The 22226-nt window shown below is 60.5% G+C and overlaps 1 protein-coding gene across 1 annotated transcript in view; it reads right to left on the bottom strand.

Annotated features, from left to right (window-relative positions):
* LOC144938003 (voltage-dependent P/Q-type calcium channel subunit alpha-1A-like) overlaps positions 1-22226 on the bottom strand; it is a 67253-nt gene that overhangs the window by 15800 nt on the left and 29227 nt on the right. The window contains exons 7-32 of the mRNA XM_078865700.1: positions 21445-21667; positions 20452-20564; positions 20022-20134; positions 19418-19549; positions 19127-19199; positions 18027-18144; positions 17571-17638; positions 17187-17293; positions 15490-16782; positions 15082-15338; positions 13921-14041; positions 13287-13416; positions 13081-13140; positions 12465-12571; positions 10276-10363; positions 10007-10167; positions 9711-9848; positions 9066-9267; positions 6777-6941; positions 6285-6395; positions 5736-5819; positions 5380-5496; positions 3760-3825; positions 3446-3537; positions 2420-2579; positions 1621-1748 (exon numbers count right to left, since the gene is read on the bottom strand). Of these exons, the coding sequence (XP_078721826.1) occupies positions 1621-1748; positions 2420-2579; positions 3446-3537; positions 3760-3825; positions 5380-5496; positions 5736-5819; positions 6285-6395; positions 6777-6941; positions 9066-9267; positions 9711-9848; positions 10007-10167; positions 10276-10363; positions 12465-12571; positions 13081-13140; positions 13287-13416; positions 13921-14041; positions 15082-15338; positions 15490-16782; positions 17187-17293; positions 17571-17638; positions 18027-18144; positions 19127-19199; positions 19418-19549; positions 20022-20134; positions 20452-20564; positions 21445-21667 (4427 nt within the window). The remainder of the gene's footprint in view (positions 1-1620; positions 1749-2419; positions 2580-3445; positions 3538-3759; positions 3826-5379; positions 5497-5735; positions 5820-6284; positions 6396-6776; positions 6942-9065; positions 9268-9710; positions 9849-10006; positions 10168-10275; positions 10364-12464; positions 12572-13080; positions 13141-13286; positions 13417-13920; positions 14042-15081; positions 15339-15489; positions 16783-17186; positions 17294-17570; positions 17639-18026; positions 18145-19126; positions 19200-19417; positions 19550-20021; positions 20135-20451; positions 20565-21444; positions 21668-22226) is intronic.

The following is a 22226-nucleotide window of genomic DNA, read 5'->3' as shown; positions in this document are numbered from 1 at the left end:
GGGTCCCCTGAAGGAACCCCCGTTGCCACTGGGGGGCCCAGCAAGGGAGCCCCTCTACGCACCCCCTGGCTCACCCCCTGGCTCGCGCACTCACCCCCCGGACCCAGCGCCGTACCGCCAGGGGAAGCGCTGCTGCGTGGGGTGCGTGGTTGGGGGTGGGTGGGGGGGGGGGTTCAAGGAGATTCCAGGGGGTTCGAAGGGGTCCGAAGGGGTCCGAGGAGGTCCGAAGGGGTACGGGGCCGACCTTGTATGCGACTCTCTCCGGGCAGCGCCTGCCCAGCCCCGCGGGGGGCAGAATGGCTCTCAACACACGATACATTTCTCCATAGGGGATCCTACCGCTTGGGGGGCCACGGGGTCCGTGGGGGAGAGGGGGGCAAGGAAGAGGGGAGAGGGCAGACACAGAAGACAAGGAGGAGGGGGGGGGGCGGCATGGGTGGGGGGTGGGGGGGGTTAGACACAAGACACCGGGTTGGAGGAAGAGACGGGGGGGGGGGGGGCTATGGAGGTGAGAGGATTGGGTGGGGGAAGGGTACGGGGTGGAAGGGGAGGGGCCAAGGGGGTGGGAGGTAATTGGGAGTAGGGGTGAGGGGAGGTGAGGAGATGGCGATGGCGTGGGTGGTGAGGAGACGGTGAGGTCAGTGAGCGAAACAAAGATGACGTGCGGCGAGTCCGCTGGGCAATGGGAGAGGTGAGGCGTGGGACAGGGAACGGGGTGGTCACGGCGGTGGCGCTACGCGGTGGGGCGAGCGAGTGCAGGCTGGGAGAGAGCAGCGACTGGGGGAGTTTACGGTCGCGCCGCCCGCCGCGACGGGGAGGGCGAGGTTCGGGACTCCGTGACGCCAAACCCAGCGCGCTCGTCCACAACGCTGGCCACTTACAAGGAAACGTATGTAATAGGCGACGTTTTGGGCGATGGCCCTTCGTCAAGGTAGGTGGGTTCGGGCAGGAACACGTCATCGCTGGAAGGGCACGATGATCCGTGGCGGGCAAGACTAGCTGGCTTGGGGTGGCCTTCATCCAGCAGTGGAATGATCATGGCTCGTGATGGGTATGCAGAGGGAGAACACCAGAGAGAGTGACAGAAGGGAGAGAGAGTCGGGCAGCGACAGTTGGATGGGGGGCAGAGCCCCCCTCCATTGCCATGCTTCTCCGACTGAGACAGAACCGCATTGGGGACGGGGAGCCACCTGGTGACACTGGGGTGGTGAGCGCAGGTGCCGTGACCATAGCTACGATGGTTAGCGACAGGTTGCCCTGGTTACGGTGGTGAGAGAGCGGTTGCCGTTGCTGCGACTGTTGTGACTGGGCTACAGCAGCTATGGTGGTGAGGACTGGTTCCATGGTTAAGGTGGCGAGTGAACGAGCGGTTACCATGGCTACCGTGGTGATGTTGCGGTGAGTGAGCAGTTGTGGTTACATGCATAGAAGTATGTATTTGCTGCAGTTACAGAGAATCCGAAGCGCGCATTGCCGTGGTTACGGGGATTCCCGAGCGAGTATTCCTGTAGCTACGTTGAGCGGGCACGTTGCCATTGGTTATGGCAATGAGCGTGTGAACACAACGAAAGCGCTGCCGGGAGCGAGTGGTTGCCGTGGTTACGGTGGCAAGCCCCGTACCAGGCGGCCGGGTCGTACTCGGCCCACACGCGGATGTACTCGTCCAGGTGGTGCGGGCCCAGGATCGCCGAGTCCCGGGTCAAGTACTCAAAGTTGTCCATGATGACGGCCACAAACAGATTCAGCATCTACGGGGGTGGGAGAATGGGGTGGGGGAGGGGTAGGGGCGGATGAAACAGTGAATGAAAGGGTCGACGAGTGGGCGAGTGGATGAGTGAAATGTGGGTGAATGATTGATTTTGACGAGTATTTAGACGAGTATTCAGGTATGCAGGCTCATGGGTAGTTATGTGGACAATTGGACAAACGTACAGACAGACTAGCAGAAAGCTAGACCAGTGGACAGACATTGAAGCACTTAGATTGCTACCAAACTGTGGACAGGTGGAGAAATTCACAGGTAGATAGACAGATATGGAGACTGATGGGGTGATATGCAGACAGACTGGTAGACAAGCAGACCGGTAGACAGGTAGGCAGGTAGACAGACAGGTAGGATGTAGGCAGGTAGGCAGGTAGACAGACAGGTAGGCAGGTAGACAGGTAGACAGACAGGTAGGCATGTAGGCAGGTAGGCAGGTAGGCAGGTAGACAGGTAGACAGGTAGGCAGGTAGACAGACAGGTAGGCAGGTAGGCAGGTAGACAGACAGGTAGGATGTAGGCAGGTAGACAGGTAGGCAGGTAGACAGACAGTTAGGCAGGTAGACAGGTAGACAGACAGGTAGGATGTAGGCAGGTAGACAGGTAGGCAGGTAGACAGACAGGTAGACAGGTAGACGGGCGGACAGGCAGGCGCACCAGGAAGGAGCAGAGGAAGATGAAGGAGACGAAGTAGAAGTAGGAGAAGTCGCTGCCGCACCCCGTGGGGTCGGGGGGCGGCCCCCCCGGGTAGCCCTCGCACGGCTGCCCCGACTTGCAGGCCACCATGATCTCCTGCCAGGCCTCGCCCGTCGCACTCCTGCCCCCGCCGCGGCACACACACGCACCGCATCACACACACACCCCCCCCCCCACATCACACACACACACGCACCGCATCACACACACACCCCCCCCCCCACATCACACACACGCACCGCATCACACACACACCCCCCCACATCACACACACACCCTCCCACATCAAACACACGCACCGCATCACACACACACACCACCACATCACACACCCCCCCCCCCCCACATCACACACACACCTCCACATCACACACACCCCCCCACATCACACACACACACCCTCCCACATCAAACACACGCACCGCATCACACACACACACCACCACATCACACACACCCCCCCCCACATCACACACACACACCTCCACATCACACACACCCCCCCACATCACACACCTCCACATCACACACACCCCCCCACATCACACACCTCCACATCACACACACACCTCCACATCACACACACCTCCACATCACACACCTCCACATCACACACACCCCCCCACATCACACACCTCCACATCACACATACCCCCCCACATCACACACATACCTCCACATCACACACACACCCCCCCCTCACATCACACACACGCACCGCATCACACACACACCTCCACATCACACACCCCCCCCCACATCACACCTCCACATCACACACACCCCCCCACATCACACACACACCTCCACATCACACACACGCACCGCATCATACACACACCCCCCCCCCCCCCCCACGTCACACACATGCACCAGATGAGTGCCCAGGTTAGTTGTTGGGTGTTTAGGTGAGTGTCAGGTGAGTGTGCAGGTGTCAGGCGTGAACCCAGGTGGGTGCCCAGGCGAGCTCGCGTCCCTGCAGTCCACCTGAAGAGCAGCATGAGCGCCTGCAGGAACGTCTGGAAGTTGTTGTGGCGGCTGACGGCGTTCTCCTCCACCAGCTTGATGTTACCAAACACCTGCGCCCATCACGTGTATGCACGCACGCACACATGCACGCACACATGCACGCACACATGCACGCACACATGCACACACATGTACACACGCGGAGATAGAGACAAAGGTGCCCGTATAGCCTTGAGGAAAGTGCCGAGCAGGTCCTGTGCCCATCTCCGCTGGCTCCGATGACGCCGCGAGCCGTGCGAGTGAGCCGGGCGCGAGAGAGGAGCCAGACTTGCCTGCATGCCCACGATGGCGTAGATGAAGAAGAGCATCGTGATGAGGAGACACACATACGGCAGTGCCTGTGGGGGGGGGGCGGTGGAGAGGAGGGGGAGGAGAATTGGGGAGATGATTTGAGAGGTAGGATGCTTGGATGTACAGGGTGTTTGAAAAAGATAAACCCAATTTCAAAGCAGTATATTTCACGATGGCAACATGTTGCAATTACACGAAAAGTTACAAACTGTTGAATGAATTATCAAATTTTACTAACCATTTTATAAATGCTCTATGTGCCCTCCACCTGCTGTATGGACAACATCGAGACGATTGTTGAATTCATCCCAAACGCCTCTCTTCTCACGTTTTCCTCTGAGCTGCGTGGTCGCCCTGTGCTCTTCCCCTTACACAAACAGCCCGTTTCCTCAAATTGTCGCTACCAACGACGAATGCTCTTTGACATTGGCGGATCAAGGCCAAAACGCCGTTGAAACGCACGCTGCACCGCAATTACGGATTCAGTCTCGCTGAACTGCAGAACGCAAAACGTCTTGTGTTGCGGGGTCAACGTCTTGCGAATGACTGAGGCTAGGGGCAGTTTGTGCGCTGGGAGAGGCATTGAGCAGTAATCATTTGAAACTCTATGCCCCGCCCTCTCTATGCCCCGCCCTCTCTATGCCCCGCCCTCTCTATGCCCCGCCCTCTCTATGCCCCGCCCTCTCTATGCCCCGCCCTCTCTATGCCCCGCCCTTTCAAGTGGGAAGAGTTTCATTCATGGGCAGTTCGTGGTTGCAGAGATTCAGCGATTTCAAATCGGGTCTATTTTTTTCAAAATCCTGTATATCGCACCTGGAATGACTGTATGTATGTGTCTGTATGTATGTGTCTGTATGTATGTGTCTGTATGTATGTTTCTGTGTGTGTCTGTATGTATGTGTCTGTATGTATGCGTCTGTATGTATGTGCCTGTATGTACGTGTCTGTGTGTGTCTGTATGTATGTGTCTGTATGTACGTGTCTGTATGTACGTATCTATGTGTGTCTGTATGTATGTCTCTATGTATGTATCTGTGTGTCTGTGTGTATGTATGTGTGTCTGTATATGGGGAGCGGTAGTGTAGCGGCTAGCGCCCTGTGCTACCAACCCAGCGACCCGGGTTCGAAGCGCAGCTGATGATCTGGTAATTGCTGCTCACTATGAGAAGACATTAAAGACTCTGCTGCCTTACCAGAAGATGGGCTGATGTGGTACAAGACAATGTGGAGCCGAGTGGACTTGCCAATGACTGGTACCAGCGGTGTCAATATCAGCTCGTGAATAACGCTACTGAGCAGTTGGAGACAGTCGCCCTCCAGCAACAGCGGAGGATGCAGCAAAGACGCTCACAACAACGACCGGAGCACCGGGTGGCTACAACGCAGCAAGTTGGAGCAGTAGGGAGGATAGGTGATAGGTGGTGCATCTGCCAGTCGTCTCAATCTGTTAACCCATGGCACCTGGGTCTGGCCCGTGACCTCCTGCCAGCAACGAGCCTGCGACACTTCACGCGGCCTCATGGTGCACCTAGCCTGGCACAGGCTCCGTGGTGACATCACCCCGCCACTTAGTGTTGTTGCCGTGTAGGTGCATTGGGTACCTTGAAGGACTGTATGAACGTCCAGAGGAGGATGCGGATCGTGTATCCACGCCGCAGCAACTTGATGAGTCGCGCCGCGCGGAACAGGCGCAGGAACCCGAGACTCACAAAGTCTCCCTGCACGCACAAAGACAAAGATCCCCCACGTAGCCTTTAGCAGGCTGTTGGGGCAAGCGCTTTTAGTGAGTAGCACCTACGCAGGCCGGCACGGCACACACGGACACACACGCACAGCGTCACCAGTCGCAGCACGTGCACAAGGTTCTGCAGGCGTGACAGCCAGTGCAGCGGGTCAAGGTGGTGCGGCGGGCACCACGCACAGGAGGTGGAACGTGAGCAGTGTGACGAGATCTCACCCAGAACTCGTCGACGAGGATGTCGGTGATGCTGCCCAGCACCGTGACGCAGTCGAACACGTTCCACGCGTCACGGAAGTAGTTCTGTGCAGCGCAAGTGGTGAGGTCGCACAGGTGGTGAGCACTCACTCAATCACTCACCCGCCCACCTGCTTACATGCTCACCCACTCATATGCCCACTCACTCACCCACTCGTCTGCTCACCTGCCTACATGCTAAGATAAGAACCTGTTCACCCACTCACCCGCTCAACCATTCACCCACTAGCACACTCACCCGCGACGTTCATCTTGATGACGATGATGGCAATGATGGTGACGACGACGGTGACCACGATGATATTGATTCACTATTGATTTCTGGGTTAGGCCATATCATAATCCGGCCAAATCTGTGTCGTAAGACACTCCACCACCCGGCCCAGTTTAATGTCCGTAGCGACGGCAACGATGATGATGATGACATTGACGATGATGATGATGTTGTTGAGGATAATAACGTTGATGATGACGACGACGATAATAACGACGATGACGTTGAGGACGTACCAGCAGGCCGAACGCGAGCAGCTTGAGCAGGCACTCGAGCGAGAACAGGATGGTGAAGATGACGTTGAGGTATTTGAGGACCAGCTCGTACTCGTTAGAGGCGCCGTAGAACTGCGTGGGGGGAAGGGGTGGGGGGGGGGAGACGAGGTGGAAGGCGGGGAGTAAACGACGAGTGGAAGTCGCGTCACGGTCGAGGGTAGTGGTCGCGGTCGAGGATGGGGTCAGACGGAGCAGCAAGGACGGAGCAGGGATGCAGAGAGGGGACGTAAGGTCAAGGAGAAGGTCAGGGCCAGGTGGACTGGCGGACCACGACGAGACATCATTGGGGCCGGGGCAAAGGTCAAGGTTGAGGGGTGGTGACCAAGGGGACGAGCGGTCGGGGCCGGGAGTGGGCGAGTCCCAAGGCGCCCTCCCCCCCCGACCGTCACCCTCGTGTGTCCCCGCACGCCAACCGCTTCTATCACCCCCACACCCCGCAGTATCCCGGCTCACCTTCATCATGAGCACGAGCGTGTTGAGGGCGATGAGCGCCATGACGAGCCACTCGAAGGGCGGGGACACGACCAGCGTCCACAGACGGTGCTGCATGGCGGCTCGCCGCGCCGGCATGTGGCGCGACAGCGGCCGCGCCGAGATCGCAAAGTCGATGCACGCACGCTGCGGGGGGGGGGGGGCGGGGCGGGCGGTACGTCATCGCCGACGTCATGTATCATCTTCATGTAACGTCATCATGTAACGTCACGTGTCGTCATCGCGCACCGTCATCATCATTTTTGTCGTCACAGGTCGTCCTTTTGTTTGTCCTAGTTTGTCGTTAAGTTTCTTCTCCTTCCCTTGCACCTCCAATTAGCTGGGTTTGCTACGTGCGGTGCATACATACAGACACGCCGTGACGCGTCGTCACACGTCGTGACGCGTCGTCACACGTCGTCACACGCCGTCACACGTCGTCACACGCCGTCACGCGTCGTCACGCGTCGTCACACGTCGTCACACGTCGTCACACGTCATCACACGCCGTCACACGCCGTCACACGTCGTCACACGTCGTGACGCGTCATCACACGTCGTCACGCGTCGTCACACGTCGTCACACGCCATGACGCGTCGTCACACGCCGTGACGCGTCGTCACACGCCGTGACGCGTCGTCACACGTCGTCACACGCCGTCACGCGCCGTCACACGTCGTCACACGCCGTCACACGTCGTCACACGCCGTGACGCGTCGTCACACATCGTCACGCGCCGTCACACGTCGTCACACGCCGTGACGCGTCGTCACACGCCGTGACGCGTCGTCACACGTCGTCACACGCCGTCACGCGCCGTCACACGTCGTCACACGCCGTCACACGCCGTCACACGTCGTCACGCGCCGTGACACGTCGTCACACGCCGTCACACGCCGTCACACGCCGTGACACGTCGTCACACGTCGTCACACGTCGTCACACGCCGTCACACGTCGTCACGCGTCGTGACGCGTCGTCACACGCCGTGACACGTCGTCACACGTCGTCACACGTCGTCACACGCCGTGACGCATCGTCACGCGTCGTCACACGCCGTCACACGCCGTCACACGTCGTCACACGCCGTCACACGCCGTCACACATCGTCACACGTCGTGACGCGCCGTCACACGCCGTCACACGCCGTCACACGTCGTCACACGTCGTCACACGCCGTGACGCGTCATCACACGCCGTCACACGTCGTGACGCGTCGTCACACGCCGTCACACGCCGTCACACGTCGTCACACGTCGCCACACGCCGTGACGCGTCGTCACACGCCGTCACGCGTCGTGACGCGTCGTCACACGCCGTCACACGCCGTCACACGCCGTCACACGCCGTCACACGTCGCCACACGTCGTGACACGTCGTGACACGTCGTCACACGTCGTCACACGTCGTCACACGTCGTCACACGTCGTCACACGTCGTGACACGTCGTCACACATCGTGACACGTCGTCACACGTCGTCACACGCCGTCACACGTCGTCACACGCCGTCACACGTCGTGACACGTCGTCACACGTCGTCACACGTCGTCACACATCGTCACACGCCGTGACGCGTCGTCACGCGTCGTCACACGCCGTCACACGTCGTCACACGCCGTGACGCGTCGTCACACGCCGTCACACGTCGTCACACGTCGTGACACGTCGCCACACGCCGTCACACGTCGTCACACGCCGTGACGCATTGTGACACATCGTCACACGTCGTCACACGTCGTCACACGTCGTCACACGCCGTGACGCGTCGTCACGCGTCGTCACACGCCGAGACGCGTCGTCACACGCCGTCACACGTCGTCACACGCCGTGACGCGTCGTCACACGCCGTGACGCGTCGTCACACGTCGTCACACGCCGTGACGCGTTGTCACGCGTCGTCACACGCCGTGACGCGTCGTCACACGCCGTCACACGTCGTCATGCGCCGTGACGCGTCGTCACACGCCGTGACGCGTCGTCACACGCCGTGACGCGTCGTCACACGCCATGACGCGTCGTCACACGCCGTGACGCGTCGTCACACGCCGTCACACGTCGTCACACGCCGTGATGCGTCGTCACACGCCGTGACGCGTCGTCACACGCCGTCACACGTCGTCACACGCCGTGACGCGTCGTCACACGCCGTGACGCGTCGTCACACGCCGTGACGCGTCGTCACACGCTGTCACGCGTCGTCACACGCCGTGACGCGTCGTCACACGCCGCCACGCTTCACGGCACGTCATTGCGCGCCGCCTGCGCCCACCTCGTTCTTCTCGAGGCTGCAGTCGGACATGACCTTGTCGCCCTGCTCCTGGAACGTGATGATGATGAGCGCCACGAAGATGTTGACAAAGAAGAAGGGGAAGACGATGAAGTAGACGACGTAGAAGACGGACATCTCCATGTGCGCGCCGGGACGCGGGCCCTGCTCCTCCTCCGTGATGTCCATCGAGTTCTTCAGCACCCTGTAAGGTGGGGAGGGGGGAGCAGGGGGGAGCAGGGAGATCCAGTGCTCAGAGAGAGGGCATAGAGGCCAGGTGGGTGTGCGTCTGTGTCTGTGTGGGGAACGGTAGTGCAGCGGTGAGCGCTACGCTGCGCTACGAACCCGGCAACCCGGGTTCGATTCCAGCTAACGGCCAACACCGGTGACGATTATTTGAATCGGTCCTAGGCCTCCCCTAGGTCGATTCAGTCTCCTCAAATGAGTACCTGGTGCAGGATGTAAACATCACCACTGGGGAGACAAAGGCGGCCGGGCGTGGTACTGGCCAGTCTGTGTGCGTGTCTCTGTGTGTTAGTGTGATGTCTCTGTCTGTGCGTGTCTCTGTGTGTGATGTCTCTGTCTGTACGTGTCTCTGTGTGTGCATGTCTCTGTGTGTGCGTGTGTCTCTGTGTGTGCGTGTCTCACAGGGGCCAGCCCTCCCCCGTGGAGACGGTGAACAGCGTCATGAGCGCCTGGAACACGTTGTCGTAGTTGAACTCGTAACGGCGCCACTCGCGCTGCTCCACGCGCACGCTCTTCTTGTCGTACACCAGGAACTGGCCCCTGGGGGACAGACGGCGGGCGGGGGGTGAGTGAGCGGGCGGTGAGTGAGCGGGCGGTGAGTGAGTGGGGCGGTGAGCATGAGTGAGAGAGCGAGTGGGTGAGTGAGTGAGTGAGTGAAAGAGCGAGTGGGTGAGTGGGTGGGAGAGTGAGCCTCTGACCTGCAGTCCTTCTCGAACTCCTTGGACTCGTCGGTGCAGTAGAAGAACTTGCCCTTGAAGAGCTGCACGGCGACCACGGCGAAGATGAACATGAAGAGCATGTAGACGACGAGGATGTTCCACACATTCTTCAGCGAGCTCACCACGCAGTCGAACACCGCCTGCTCACCACACGGCCAGACACTCCCTGCTCACCACGCGGCCAGACACTCCCTGCTCACCACGCGGCCAGACAGCGCCTGCTGAGCAGACCTAGGTGCGGCACAGACCTTGAGCTTGGGGAGCCTCTTGATCGTCTTGAGGGGGCGCAGCACTCGCAGCACGCGCAGGGACTTGATGGTGTTGCCCTGCTTGCCCCTGCATACAAAGACAAAGGCCCCCCGTGTCGGCTACGCAGACGGATAATATATAATCGTCACTGGTGTTGGCTGCGAGCGGGAATGTAACTCGAGCGGCTGGGTTTGCAGCGCGGCGCGCTAACCACTATGCACGCACACACACACAAGCGCGCACGCACACACACACAAGCGCGCACGAAGGCATGACGCCGCCCGGCATGCGCTGACCGCTCTCTTTTAGAACGGCGTCACGGGGGTCGTCAACGTCAGCTGCGCGTGAAGAGGATGGCGCGCGGCATGTCACGGTAACGACCGCAGGGTTAACCAGGACGGCCCTGTCCGAATCCAACCGCGACCCTCTGCTACGTGCGGCCACCGCAGGGTCACAGAGGGGCCACCACGTGGTCGCCACCGCGGGGCAGCATCCTCCTGCGAAGGAGCCATGGTACTCGGCGATGCTGCACCACGTAACCGCAGGAGAATAATACTTTTATTGAGTTACAACTCATCCCCCCCCCCTCCCACGTGCTCCAGCGATGATTGCGTTCCCCCGTCGCTGTGATCGCGAGAAACCCCCCTCCCTGCCCTCCCCACGGAGCCAAGGGGCAGCGTGGGGGGCCACGGGGGACAGAGTGGCGGCCGGGGAGGTGGCGATGGTAGCGGCGATGGTGATGGGGAAATGATGGTGGTGATAAAAATGATGGTTGTGGAGAGTGTACCAATGAGGATGGTGACGGTGGTGATGGTGGTGACGTGTGTTGTGTGGGAGGCTTGGTTGTGGTCAGTAGGGATGGGAGTAGGGGGTTTGAGTCTGGAGAGACTGGGAAGCAGAGATTTCAATCGAGTTCTGGGCTCCATCTCTCACGAGTCGCGTCAATCATCGCGAATCGCAAATCCGAGCTGCCGGGAGCGAGTGGGGAGCGGCAAGCGGGAAGCGGTAGGGGGGTGGAGAGTGGGTGGAGATGAGAATTAGGAGATGAGTGAGTGGAGAAGTGAATGAGTTGATGAGTGGGTGGGTGGGTGAGTAAACGAGTGAGCTCACCAGTGAGTGAGTGAGTGAGTGAATAGGTGAGCAAGTGAATAGGAGTGTATGTGTGAGTGCGAGATAATTAGGAAATGAGTCGGTGAATGGATGGATGATTGAGTAGAGGAGAGAGTGAGATGATGAGTGAACTCGCATCATTCCCACCACCACCACCACCATCCTCATCATCTTTACCATCACCACCACCATTCTCATCATCTTTATAATCACCACCACTATCCTCATCATCTTTACCACCACCACCACCATCCTCATCATCTTTACCATCACCACCACCATCCTCATCATCTTTACCATCGTGAAGTGAACACTTGCGACGCCACGCGGGGACCCCGGCCACTCGCAGGCCCGCACACCACCAACGCATTCCTGCAGGCTGGCGTGCCCCCCCCCCCCTGCACCCCTCACCCACACCCCCTGCCCCCCCTTTCCATAACCTACCCCCCACCTCACGCTTTCAGCACCGCCATTCACATTACAACAACAACAATCCAGAGTGGAGGGGGGCACATCAAAGCAAAGCGGGAGTAGGAGCAGCGGCACAGAGATTTTGGGGGCGTGTAGAAGAATTACAGCCCCCCCCCCCTCACCACCCCCACACCCCCCACTTATCCCCCGACTGAGGGAGGGGCCCCCGTGAGCGTGCCGAGATTGATGTAACAAACAATGGCGCTTGAAACGGATGCAAATTCTCACGAGTGAATTACAGCAGCGTGGTGACGGGAGGGGTGGGGGCAGGGGGAGATTGGGGGAGACAGAGACAGTGGGAGACAGGGGGAGACAGAGACAGTGGGAGACAGGGGGAGACAGGGGGAGACAGGGGGAGAATAGAGAGAAAGACTGGGGGGGCGGGGGGAGACAGTGGGAGACAGAGACAGGGAGATTAAAGAGAGAGACTGGGGTGGGGGGGCAGGGGGAGATTGGGGGAGATTAGAGAGGGGAGGGAGATGGAGGAGGAGAGAGACAAGGGGAGTGAGGAGTGGGCCGAGAGGGGAGGGGGGGGAGTGCGTCGTGTGAGGGTTCCACGGCGGGGGGCTGGGGGTGGAGCGGGGGCGGTGAAGGGGGGGGGTCTCACTGCAGGGGGAAGGCGATGATGGCTCCGGCGACGACGATGAAGTCCAGGATGTTCCACAGGTCCCGGAAATACGACCCGGCGTGCAGCACGAGCCCCTGGTCGATCATCTGTGTGGACAACAACAACCACGACATCAACAACAACAACAACCACGACGACGTCAATGACATCAAAGACAACAACATTCATGTCTCTCTCGAGATCAGCTTGAGCCTGCCGTAAACCACGTGACTGCTGTGTGGCCACCCCCACTCCGAGTCCCTCTCGCCGGCGCCGCCCACTGTGAGCACACACGCTGCTCCACCTCCTCCCCCTCCTCCACGCGGCCTCTTCCCCTTCCCTCTCTTCATCTCTCCGAACCCCGCTCTCCCGTTCCGCCACTCCTTCTCCAGCCTCTTCCCATCATTCCCCATTCCTTCTCTCCTCCCTCTCGCGTCCTTTCCCCACGCGTCACCTCCCTGACGCTACTCCCCCCCCCACCCCCCGTGGGGGAGCCACGAGCAACAACGGTTACCGGTCACGTCAGCAACAACGACCACAACGTCGACGGCAACAACAACGCCGCACGATGATGCCAATGTTGCCGTGCCACCCTGGTGGTGAGCTGCGCACTCACCTTCACCACCATCTCGAAGGTGAACACGCCCGTGAAGATGTAGTCAAAGTACTTGAGCACCTGGGAGAGGGCGACACAGGGACAGCCAGTCCACCACCGCTTCCACCGCCACTACCACCACCACCGCCTGGGTGGATAGCGGGGTAGGAGGATAAGGGGGTAGCGGGCTAGGGGGTAAGGAGCAGGGGGCTGGGGGGGGGGCGTACGTTGTTCTGCTGCGAGTCCGGCCACACGGGGTCCTCGGCAGCGAGGGCCACGCTGCTCAGGCCGATGACGGTGAGGATGCTCATCTCGAAGTGCCGCAGGCTCACCACGTAGTGGCACGCACGCCGCAGCCTGAACCCACACGCGCACACGCACAGCCACAGGTATCCCGTGTAGCCCACGTGGGATGCCGGGGAAAGTGCCGTTGGTGAGCGGCGCCTTTGTGTGAACCAGCGAGTGGGTGAGTGAGTGAGTGAGCGAGTGAGTGAACAATTGGGTGAGTGAGCAATAGGGCGAGTGAGTGAGTGAGCGATTGCGTGAGTGAGTGATTGGGTGAGTGAGTGATTGGGTGAGTGAGTGAGCGAGTGAACAATTGGGTGAGTGAGCAATAGGGCGAGTGAGTGAGCGATTGAGTGAGTGAGCGATTGGGTGAGTGAGTGATTGGGTGAGTGAGTGAGTGAGTGATTGGGTCAGTGAGCGAGTGAGTGAGCAATTGGGTGAGTGAGCAATAGGGCGAGTGAGTGAGCGAGCTATTGGGTGAGTAAGTGATTAGGTGAGTGAGTGAGTGATTGGGTGCATGGGTGAGCGAGCGATTGGGCGAGTAGGCGAGCGAGCGATGCGGGCGACTCCACGCACGGGTTTCTGGCGCTGAACAGGAACATGGATCTGTACGCCATCGCTGGCCTGGCCCCGTCTTGCGCGCCATCGCTCGGCCTCCTGGCGGCACCGGGGCCCCGCGACCCACCGCCATCGGGGCCTGTATGGGGTTGGAGGTCGTGGAGGTCACGAGGTGACGGACATGGTGAAGGGTCCCAAAGCCCCCTGCCACCGCCTCCCATCACCGCCCGGAAACGGGCCTGAACGGGCCTGAACCTGGCACGCCGCTTTCCCTGTGGGCCCCACGCCAAGCCCCACTAGGCCTGGAGTAGATCTCAGGTGAATATGATGAGGCTTCACAGACCGGCCTGCTGTGGAGAAGTCTGTTAGTTTGTTTTCCTTCCCGCGCACCTCCAATTAGCACGGTTGGCTACGTACGGTGCAAAAGTTCAACATACATACAGCAGTTGTTCAATGGACTGATTTGCCCCTGGCATAGGAATGAGGAATGTCCACCACTGGCTCCACAGGGCTGTAAATGAGGGATGAGCACCGATGCTTCAATGCTCCGTTTGGCGATGGCCGCCGATCAACGGCGTCGCCGTGGCAACGGGGCTCGCGTAATTGGCCTGCACGGTCGATGATCGACAATCGATGATGGCGTGCAGTGTGAACGACTTCGAGTAAACTCCTCCACGGCGTACACAGCAGGAGATGGGGGGTGGGGGCGACGCTGAGGTTGGGGGGGTGTCAACGTGCTTAACAAGCACCTGGCAATGCGCCAGCATGAACGCGCGCTGCCAACGCGCCGTGTCCATGACCCTGTGACACTGTGACCCCGTGACCCCGTGATTTCATGCCATCCAAACAATTAATTTCTCGGTCAGAGGTGAATGGTGAGTGTCGTCTGGTGAGTGTCTGGTGAGTGGTACCTGGTGTCGAGAAATTTCTATCGATCTCTCCGATGTGTTTTCAGGTCGCACTGCTCAGCACTATTCAGCACGATGTCCGACGTTTCCCCCCACATGCTTAATTCAATTCCTGAACAAGTTCCCTGCACGAGGGTGAGAAACTTAGACATCGTGCCGAACGACGCGTCGCGTGCATGGCCCGGACACGCACCAGAGAGCCGATCCCCTCGCGTCCCCATAAACCCCGTGACCCTCCGTGACCCCTCCGTGACCCCTCCGTGACCCTGACCTGCCACTCCTCTCTGCTCCTCGGGCGGGGGGATGATGTTGACGGTGATGCTCCGGGCCGCCTCCTGCTCCCCCTGCTCCTCCCCTTGATCCCCGGGGTCCCCAGGGGAGGGGTCTGTGTGGCTCCGGCCGCTCCCCTCGCTCTCCGCCTCCCCCGCCGGGGCGGCGGCCCCGTCGCCCCCGTCGGCGTCGCCCTCGGCGAGCGGAGCCGCGGGCGACGCGCCCGTGCGCGCCGAGCCCGCCGGGCACACGTGGTCCCTGTAGGGACACGGGGCCGAGGGTGGGGGGGCCGGGGGGGTCGGGAGAGACAAAGGCGGAGGGGAAAGAGTTGCGGGGAAGAGACGAGCACAGCCCACGCGGCCCCGCCGACGTGAGCGGCGCCGGCTCGGCCGCGACGAACCCCTCTCACCTCCGCCTGTGGCGCCTCCTCTCCCTCCCCGGGGGGTCCTCCCCCCCAGCCCCCTCCTCCCCCTCGGCCCCCGCTTTGCCCTTGTGGTGCTTCCTCCGAGGGCGCCGCTCCTCCCGCTCCCTCTCCTCCTCCTCCTCGTCCTCCTCGTCCTCCTCCTCCTCGCCCCCGGTGCCCTCCTTGCCACCCGGCCCCGGCGCCGCCGTCGCCGGTGCCGGCTCCGTGCCGTCGTTCCCGCGCCGTCCGTGCCGCCGGTGCGGTCGGCGCCCGCACGGCTCTCCCGGCGGAGAAGCGGCACCGGCGCGCTGCCGGGCTTCCGGCCGGGCCCCCGACTCCTCGTCCGCCTCCTCCTGCTGCCGCCGCCCGTGGTTGTTGCCGCCGCAGTTGTTGTTGCTCCCGCTGCTGCTGCCTCCGCCGCCGCCGGCGCCGTGAGTGCGGTGCACCGTGTGGTGGTGGTGGTGATGGTGGTGGTGGTGGTGCCGGTGGTGGTGGCAGCGGCGCTCGTCCTCCTTGCTGCGGCTGCGGTGCTTGCGGCAGCGCCGGTTCCGCGTGCACGACGACGATGCCGCCGCCGCCGCCGGCGCCTCCTCCTCGGGGCTTGCGCCGTCGGCTCCGCCGGAGCCTGGCGTCGCGCGGCTCTTGCAGCAGCTGCCGACGACAACGAGAGGCCGCTCCAGCGCCTCCAGCTGGCGCTCCTCGTCCACCTCGCGCACGTCCTCTAGCGAGCGCCGCTCCTCCTCTCCCTGGCTCCTCCCGCCCGGCTCCAGCACCAGCGGCCGCTCCGTCACTGCCTCCAGATGGCGGTCGGCGGGTGGCGCCGACGGCGGCGCCGCCGTCGGCGCCGCGGCCGCGCCGTCGTCCTCCGTGCCGGGCCCCGCCGGGGGCTCCCGGAGAGGCGGCAGCGTCCCCTGCGCCGCCGCGCGGTTCGCGCGCGAGCCCGGCTCGCGCGTGAGCAGCGGTCGGTCCCGGTAGGTGGCGGCGGCGGCGGACGCCGCGGCGGCGGCGCCGGCGCTGGTGCCGCTCACGCGCGTCGTGGCGCTGCGCGTCGGCACCGCCGCGCCGGGCGCCGCGACCCCGGCCGCCGGGCCCGGCGGGCGGATGTGCAGGGAGGCCGAGTGGCGCGGCGGCCCGCGCGGCGTGCCGGCGCCGCCCGTGCCGGCGTCGCCTCCTCCGCCGGTGCCGTCGCCCCGGCTGTTCGCCAGCGCCTCCTGGCTGAGGTGGGAGCGCGAGTGGCGCAGCGCGCTGGTGCGCCGCTCCCACACCGTCATGGGCTTGTGCGGCTTGGACTGCTCGAGCCTTGAGAGGCGAGAAGAGGGGACGCGAGGCAGGCAGCCGCGGCACCAGCGTCATCGTCACAGCCTGCTCGCCTGCGCCCTCTCCCCACACTCGCTCTCTCTCTCTCTCCCCACACTCGCCCACTCCCTCTCCGCACACTCGCCCACTCTCTCTCTCCCCACACTCGCCAACTCTCTCTCCCCACACTCGCTCACTCCCTCTCTCTCTCTCCCCGTGTATAGATGTATGTAGCGAACCGTAGTAATCAGAGGTGCGGGAATGGAGACAGAGGGAAAGTGAAAGAGTGAGGAATAGTGAGGGGAGAGTGAGGAGAGAGCGAGGGGAGAGCGAGGGGAGAGCGGGGGGAGAGGGGAGAGCGGGGGAGAGCGGGGGGAGAGCGGGGGGAGAGCGAGGGGAGAGCTCACACTGCGAGGGAGATGTTCATCGCCGACATGGGGCTCACTTCCGCCACCTCCATGGCCTTCTGGAACGCCAGCTTCTGATTGGCCGCCTCCTCTTCTTCCTCCTCGTCCTGTGGGTAAGCACGACGACGATTACAACGAGGAAGTTGGTGATGGTGGAGATGATGATGGTGATTATGGTGATCATGACAATGATGATGAGAATCTAGGGATAAGGTCATCCGGTGAGGGGTCAGGAGGTGGGTGAAAAGGCGGGGTCGGGAGGCGGGGTCAGGAGGTTGGGAAAGTGGGTGGGGTGACGAGGTGGGTGACGAGGTGGGTGACGAGGTGGGTGACGAGGCGGGGTGAGGAGCAGGACCCATGTGGAGCGACACTCAGAGATCCCACCTTGGTGAGCTCCTGTGCGTTGGCGAGGTTGTCGACGGCGATGGCGAGGAACACGTTGAGGAGCGTGTCTGTGGGGGGCTCGTTAAGGGGGGGCTCGTTAAGGGGGGGGGATAGGGGGCGGTGGATCCGGGAGAGGGGTACGGTACAGTACGGTACAGTACAGATCGTTGAAATGCGATTTTAGATTAGCGATCCGGCCAAGTGACCCGACCCTGACCTTTGCCCTCCACTCTGACCTCGACTCCATCTCCTCTTTTCCTGCTTCTCAACCTCGATCTGACCTTTACCCCAACGCCATCTCCGACACCAAACCTTACCCCAACCCCAACCAAACCCCAAATTTGACCCCAACGGCATCTCCGATTCGTAACATTGACCTCAAGCGCGATGCCAACCTTGACCTCCGACTGCGACCGTGTCCCCGGATGGCCCCCACGGGGCGGCTGAGCGGGATACAGTTGCCGAAGAGCGTGAGGATGATGAAGTAGATGGAGTAGCACATGCTGTACCCCGCGCCCTTCTGCGAGAGGATGCCATCGTACATCACCGTGTTCCAGTCCTCGCCCGTCAGGATCTGATCCGCCGACCCCGCCCAGCACACACACACACACCAACCGCCCGCGTCAGGCGCGGTGCAGCGCACGCGTCGCAACCGTAGCGGATCAATACGGGGTCGGCGGAGGGGCACGCGCCACGCCCGCCGTTCCTCCTCCGTCACTATGGCTCCCGTGTTGTCTTGTCCCACCTACCCCACAGCGTATAACACCTCACGGTGCACGCTGCTGCTGCTGCTGGCGGTGGTGGTGGTTTCCCATCCAAGCATTTAGCCAGGCTCATAACCAGCTGAGCTGCTGAGCTTCCAAGAATCAACTCAGTGTTGGACCCTATGGGGGGCACACTCTATGACCCGTGTTCTGTGGGCCAGTGTTCTATGGCCTGTGTTCTATGGCCTGTGTTCTATGGCCTGTGTTCTATGGCCTGTGTTCTATGGCCTGTGTTCTATGGCCTGTGTTCTATGGCCTGTGTTCTATGGCCTGTGTTCTGTGGCCTGGGTTCTGTAGCCTGTGTTCTATGGCCTGTGTTCTATGGCCTGTGTTCTATGGCCTGTGTTCTATGGCCTGTGTTCTATGGCCTGTGTTCTATGGCCTGTGTTCTATGGCCTGTGTTCTATGGCCTGTGTTCTATGGCCTGTGTTCTGTGGCCTGGGTTCTGTAGCCTGTGTTCTATGGCCTGTGTTCTATGGCCTGTGTTCTATGGCCTGTGTTCTATGGCCTGTGTTCTATGGCCAGTGTTCTATGGCCTGTGTTCTATGGCCTGTGTTCTATGGCCTGTGTTCTATGGCCTGGGTTCTGTGGCCTGTGTTCTATGGCCTGTGTTCTATGGCCTGTGTTCTATGGCCTGGGTTCTATGGTCTGGGTTCTGTGGGCCTGTGTTTTATGGCCTGGGTTCTGTGGCCGCGCCCTGCCGGGTCGTCTCTGGGAGCTCGGCGTGGAGGGCGTGTGGGTGGCACGCTCCTCCGTGCCCCAGCCGGCTTGCTGCCTTGCATGGGGACGCACCTGGAAGACGGTGAGGATGGCGTTGGGGAATGTGTTGAAGTTGGTGAAGGGCGTCTTCTCTTCAAAGTTAAACCTGGCGCAGAGACAACGGGGGGGGGAGGGGGGTGGCAGGGAGGGGGCGAACATTGAGACCCCTTTCCCACTGGCATATCTGGGGCCCACACGGCATGGCCATTTGCAAGCCGAGCCAGAGCCATACCGTGTTACGTCGGCCGCAAAAAGAGACGTTTGAATCTGGCTCGAGGTGGGGGGAGTGGGGGGCGGGGTGGGGGGGGCGGGGGGGGCACGTACGAGCCCCCAAAGAGCTGCATGCCGAGGAGGGCGAAGACGACGATGAAGAGGAAGAGCAGGAAGAGGAGCGAGACGATCGACTTCATCGAGTTGAGCAGAGACACCACGAGGTTCTTCAGCGAGATCCAGTACCTGGGGGTCACCGCCGCGGTCACGGGTGGTGGGAGGGGGCGGGTGGTTAGTGTTCGGGGTTAGGGGTTGGGTCTATATCGGATCAGGGTTAGAGGTCGGAGCAGTGTCATGGTTATGGGCAGGGCTCGTGTTCGGGGTTATGGTTCGGGCCTAGGTAGTGAGGAGGTAGGGTTCGGGTTTAGATTAAGGGATTCACAGTAGGGGCAGGGGTGGGGTTATGAGTAGGACTAGGGTTGGGATGATGGCTCGGGGTGTGAGCTCTTGCTGCTGCTGCTGATGACCATGATGATGATGACGATGATGACGATGATGGTAAACAGCAATAATGCCAACACCGATGATGGTAATGATGGTGACTACGATGTTGATGATGGTGTAAAACACAGGCGTGTGTCGACCAATCACTCCAGACCAGTTCTGTGATAACAGTGACCTCTTGACCCCGTGACCCGATGACTTTGGCGTCGCTCACTTGGTGACCTTGAAGATGCGCAGGAGCCGCAGCGTGCGCAGAACCGAGATCCCGATCGACGTCTTGGGTTCGATGGCCGTGAGCAGCACGTCAAACACACTGCCCATGATCACCTGCGGCACACGGCGTGACACCACACGGCATCACACCGCCCCGTGTCACACCACACGGCGTCACGCCACATGGCACCACACCGTGTCACGCCACATGGCATAACACTGTGTCACACCACATAGCGTCACACAGCCCTGCATCACACCACACAGTGCCACAACGAGCCGCATCATGAAGAGACATGTCACACCACACGGCGTCATACCGTGCCACGTCACACCACTCTGCCCATGGTCGCCTGTGACGATGAGATGACGATGATAATAACGATGATGCAGATGATGATGATGATGACGACACTGCTGATGAGACCCACCAGGCAGTCGAAGCAGTTGAAGGAGGAGTGGAAGTAGGCGCGCGGGCCGAGTCCGTACATCTTGAGGCAGAGCTCGAGCAGGAAGAGGCCCAGAAACACAAACTCCGCGTAGTCTACACACAACACACACATACACATTCACACACACACACATATACACATACACACACACATATACACACACATACACACATACAAAGACAAAGATCCCCCGTATAGCCTTATCAGACTGTAGGGGCAAGTGCTGTTAGCGAGCACCTATGAAGGCCGGAACGATACACGAGGGGGTGGGTGGCCAGCACCACGCGCGACCGCCTTTGTCTCCCTAGTGGCAATGTTTACACACTGCACCAGGTACTCATTTGAGGCTGAGTCGACCTAGGGGAGGCCCGGGACCGGTTCAGATAATCGTCACTGGTGTTGACACATACACACACACATACACACACACATACACACACACAACACACATATACACACACACCCACACATACACACAGAGTCTATACAACACACATGCACCCAACACACACACACCACACACAAAAAACATACACATAAAACATACACCACACGGACACACATAAAATACACACACACATACCCAGAGTCTATGCAACACACACAACACAATACAGTGGAGACAACACAACATACCACACCCACAACACAATACATAAACAACACACACAGTGTACAAAAACACACACACAACACACATACACAGAGTCTATACAACACACATGCACCTAACACACACACCACACACACCACACACACAAAACAACTCTCATCACGCACCCACACACCATGCACGCATTCTATGCACGATGACGATTACAACGTAGACACTGACGACGACGATGATGAAAATGATAACGATGATGACAATGACAACAATGATGATGACAATGACGACAATGACGACGACGATGACGACGACAACGACGACGGCGATGTGGCACGTGGGTGCGAGGGCGCACGGCGACCCACAGAGGAAGCGGGAGAGCCAGCCGGGCTGGTCGTAGTGCACGGCGCCCACGCACAGCGCGTTGAGCGCCACCAGGCAGAGCACGAGCCAGAAGAAGGGCTGCGACTTGACGAGGCGGCGCACGCAGAAGCGCACACGCCGCTCCCTGCGCCGCACGTAGGAGAGCCCCTCCCTCGCCACGCCCCCCCCGGAGCCCCCCCCGGGCCCCCCGGCCCCCCCGCCGCCGCCGCCGGGGCCCCCCGAGCCCCCCCCGCTCTTGAAGGTGGCGGCGCGGGTGAAGGGGGAGCCTTGATGGGGGGCAGAGGGGGACAGACGCACGCGCGGGTGAGCGAGGTGGCCGAGAACCACGGGGGAGGGGGTGAGGGAGGTGGGCGAGCTGAGCTTGAAGGACGGTGGCGGTGAGGGAGCCCAGGGGCAGCCGAGCCAGAACCAGGCTACAGTCTACATTGCAGACTGCCAGTACGCTCACTCAGTTTAATCATATAACCATTGCTACAGTCTACATTACAGACTGCCAGTACGCTCACTCAGTTTAATAATATAACCATTGCTACAGTCTACATTACAGACTGCCAGTACACTCACTCCGATTAAGAACCAGGCTAGTCTACATTAGTGTTTTTTTGTTTATCATTTTTATTACATTTTTATAATTTTTATTCTCTTTATTGTTTACTATTATATTTCTATCTACGTGACTTTAACGAAAGAACCAAATAACAGGTGAGAGAGTCGGTGAGGAAGGTGGTGAGGAGGGGAAAGGGGAGCGTGACCAGCGTGGCAG

Source organism: Lampetra fluviatilis, chromosome 20 (assembly GCF_964198595.1).
Source record: "Lampetra fluviatilis chromosome 20, kcLamFluv1.1, whole genome shotgun sequence".
In the NCBI taxonomy this organism is placed as follows: domain Eukaryota; kingdom Metazoa; phylum Chordata; class Hyperoartia; order Petromyzontiformes; family Petromyzontidae; genus Lampetra; species Lampetra fluviatilis.
The sequence above is the reverse complement of the archived record's forward strand: the minus strand, read 5'-3'. Positions and strand labels throughout refer to the sequence as shown.